Source organism: Perkinsus marinus (assembly GCF_000006405.1).
Source record: "Perkinsus marinus ATCC 50983 genomic scaffold scf_1104296935500, whole genome shotgun sequence".
NCBI classification, from domain to species: Eukaryota; Perkinsozoa; order Perkinsida; family Perkinsidae; genus Perkinsus; species Perkinsus marinus.
Window position 1 is genome coordinate 1 of NW_003214409.1, and position 3,473 is coordinate 3,473.

General features: G+C 47.7%; 1 protein-coding gene across 1 annotated transcript; it reads left to right on the forward strand.

The window, feature by feature from the left end:
• Positions 1–426: 426 nt before the first annotated feature.
• On the forward strand, positions 427–2,388 carry Pmar_PMAR000306 (protein kinase NPK2, putative; the record flags this gene model as incomplete). The annotated part of the gene is made up of 10 exons (XM_002783900.1): positions 427–547; positions 677–750; positions 804–878; positions 920–1,044; positions 1,088–1,160; positions 1,460–1,529; positions 1,576–1,642; positions 1,862–1,984; positions 2,029–2,140; positions 2,190–2,388. The coding sequence occupies 10 exons, from the start codon at positions 427–429 to the stop codon at positions 2,259–2,261; spliced, it is 912 nt and encodes a 303-aa protein (XP_002783946.1). The 3' UTR covers positions 2,262–2,388.
• Between the last annotated feature and the right edge of the window lie 1,085 nt (positions 2,389–3,473).

Below are 3,473 nucleotides of genomic sequence, written 5' to 3' on the forward strand. Positions count from 1 at the left end.
GAGTAATGTGTGAAACTCCTTCGCAAAAATGTGGGTATTCAGTGGGAAAATTGAGCAACTCAGAATCTATTTTGAATCTGTTTCGAAAATCACTTTATTATACTTCCATGCAAGTTGCTGCCCCTGCCAGTGAATTTCTCTCTTCCTGCCGGCCTTGTTTTGATCGGTTTGAAGTCCAGCCTCGTACCGATGAGTTATGGAACTTCGTAGCTGTTGGTGTGCTCACGAAGTCCTTCCTGCACGTACCATTCGGCTCTCAACTTCGGGTTGGTTATGGAGCCATTGGACCAGTGCAATTCTAGTTGAGCAGTATAGCTCGCTCCTGTGGGTGTTGAGCTGATGTGATGAATTTCCCTTCGTGATGAAACTCTTGGGGTGGGAAGTGGTCATTGGAATTGATGAACAAAGAATTGAAATTAGTGCGGTATGTGTTCTGTCGCTCCTGACTGCTGTGCTGGACTCTCCCCCTCCCAGGTTGACGACGACGATTGTGTCCTCGGTCGTGGAGCGTGCGGTATTGTGACGAAGGCGGTTCATAAGCAAACAGGTATTGGCCTCTCGACGAAGGAAACTCAGTTCGATTTTAGATGCGTGTTGGATTCTTTTCTGCAGAATTGTGAGTCGAAGTTCACTTTCGCGCGTTTCCTTGTAGACAACCAGTTGGTTCGATGGTCAGGCACGTGGTTGGCAATAAAAGCGGTTCGGGTTGAAGACAAGGAGAAGCGGGCGCAGTTGATGACGGATATTCAGGTGCGATGAGAAATCTTCCCTGTGCGCTGCAAAGATATTCGTTGTTGAGTCAGGCTCTCATATTGGCCCAGAAGTGTGACTTCTTAGTTCAACTGTACGCCGCGTATGTGCATAAAGCTAGTGGACGGGTACGCATGCGCATTCGTATGTGGTTTATCCCGTTGTTCAGGTCCATGTAGCGCTGGAGCTGATGGACCGGGGCTCTCTTGAGGACTTCACGAAGAGGATACCTGCTGGAGTGTGGCCGGAGAGGATGCTCGCGATTGCTATGTGGCAAACTGTTGAGGGCATTAGGTAGTCGATCAGAGCTGATGAGGGATGAGAAGGAGTCGTGTAGGCATCTGCATTGTCATCATGCCCTGCATAGAGATATCAAACCTGGCAACATTTTGATTAATAGTAAGGGCCAGGTGAGTTGGGAGAGCGTGTGACTGTGGGTGGTATATCTGTTGATCCGAGTTCGAATCTATGGTAATGCTTCCTTCTTCGTGAATTAGTCAGAGAACGATAATGTCAGAAGCGTCTAGTGGAAAAATTGTTATCAAACTTGGCCTCTCATGGCACATAACGAAATCCGTTGCTCCAGAGATTACGATAGTCTTTTCAAAGACTCCATGTAGACACACTCGTTCTTCATTGTCATGAGGGAATCTCTATGACTGGCGTTTTCAGGGTGGAGTCAATAAGGTGGTGGGTTATTGTGTGTTAGGTGAAGTTGACGGATTTTGGTATAGCGAAGAACCTTAATACTACTGTTGGTCTATGCAGCACCTTCGTGGGTAATAGAGACTCTTTCATCGACAACCCTCCTAAGGTTGAGTATAGGTACAGCAACGTACATGTCGCCAGAACGGGTCATTGGACAGGAGTACACCTATCCAGCGGATATTTGGTGAGTTCGGCTGGGGAGGGCAGCGGGAAGATCTAGTGTTGGGGCACAGTTCAGCGGGTTGATCACTTTACGTATGGATGACTGTGTGATACGACTATTGCTTCGCATGGTGCACCGATTGTACGGGAATAGACATGCTCACCAGGGGAACTCCATAGTTCTCTCAGATAGTGGCGAATTTGTTGTACTGCGTAACTCTAGGCTGTGCTCTTTGATCAGGTCCGTTGGTATGGTAGCGTACGAGTTGGCTACGGGAGAGTACCCCTTTAGTGCTATAAACTCCTTCCCGGCTCTCTTTGACTGGTTGTGCAATAAAGACCCTCCCCGTCTTGACGCCAACAAGTGGGATGAATCCCTTTGTCACTGCGCCACGAAATTACCAGCAGGTTCTCGCCGGAGTTGTGCGAGTTTGTGGCTTTGACGTTGAAGAAGGATCCTAATACTCGTGCTGCTGCAGACGACCTTCTCCATGGGTCGTGGCTGAAACCTATAGCATTCGTAATATCCACTCTCTCCATGCTTTGTTCATGTTGTTTGTCCCCCTCAGAGTGACATTGAGACAAGACGGCTAGAGCTGGCGAGTTGGATGGCATCGATATCAGCGTCGAGCGAGAAGTAGCTTCGTATTGATCCCAATTGCTTTTTCTATTTTTAGTGAACGTATTTTTGTACGTGTTTGTTATGAATGAATATATCTTTTGATGGTGATGGTGGAGTTGCTGCCGCATAAAAGGTCAGGAATTCTAACTTTCACGAAATGTAACTTTTCTGCTCATCATTTTCTTCAACTAAGTTGACTTGTGTTTGCTGGAGTTACGTCGATGTGATATTGCAAAACTATAGTGCGATGGGGGTAATATGAGTATTCTCTCCAAAGGGGATTTTCTCGCAGCGTGCCTCAGTTACTTCAGGACGAAGGGGAACCAAATGCGCAGAGACCTTTATATGATCCCACAATTGTGTAGAACGCATAGAACATAGCTCATAGTGGACATCGCACTTTGGACAGACTTGGATACCAAGTCATTATCAGACGTCATTCTGTGACAGGGTGTATAAGAGGTTGACCCGGTCTCATGAAAGCGACTCTCAGAAGATGCTATTAATGCTCAAGATCAATAACTATGCACAAGATCTTCGCGTGAGTATTAATATCGGCCTGCTATCGGTCATTCATCGAGCCACAGGGAGGGGAGCTTCACCAAGGTATGAAGACATAGAAATCAATTCCAGAATCGATTTTGGGGTTAGGGATGTTTTGTTGAGCATCGTTGCAGGTTATCGGGATGTTGAGTAGAAATGGAGGTCCCGGGTATCGAACCGGAGACCTCGTCTCGTAGGAGATGCAGGCGTCACGCGCCACGATATTATCCACGTGCTAAGCTTGCTGGCAATATTGCTCTGGTCTCTCTGAGTTCCTCCACAAGTTGTTTTTGTTCCTTCCTTCTCTGTAATGCCATTTCGAGCCGCTCGAGACGCCTCCGTCTTTGCGTTGTGGAATCTCATCATTCGCCCGCCGAGACGGGAATATAGTGACAGCTCTCTGGGACCGAGGAAGTTCAAATTGCATGGTAACGGGGGGAGGAGGTTCAGTCGTGATGTGACGGATTTTTGGTATGGAAAAGGTTGCTCGTTAGGTATCACTTGCCAACGAGAAGACTTCACAGTGACTTCTGTGAGGGGTCACAGTTTGAAGTGCTCCCTGTTCGTCCCGAGAGGGTTGAGGGCCGATGACGTGTCCTATCCGTGTGTTATCTACATGCATGGCAACGCTGGGTGTAGGTTGGAAGCCTTACCATTAGTAAGTACCCTTGCTGGGGATCGAACCGGG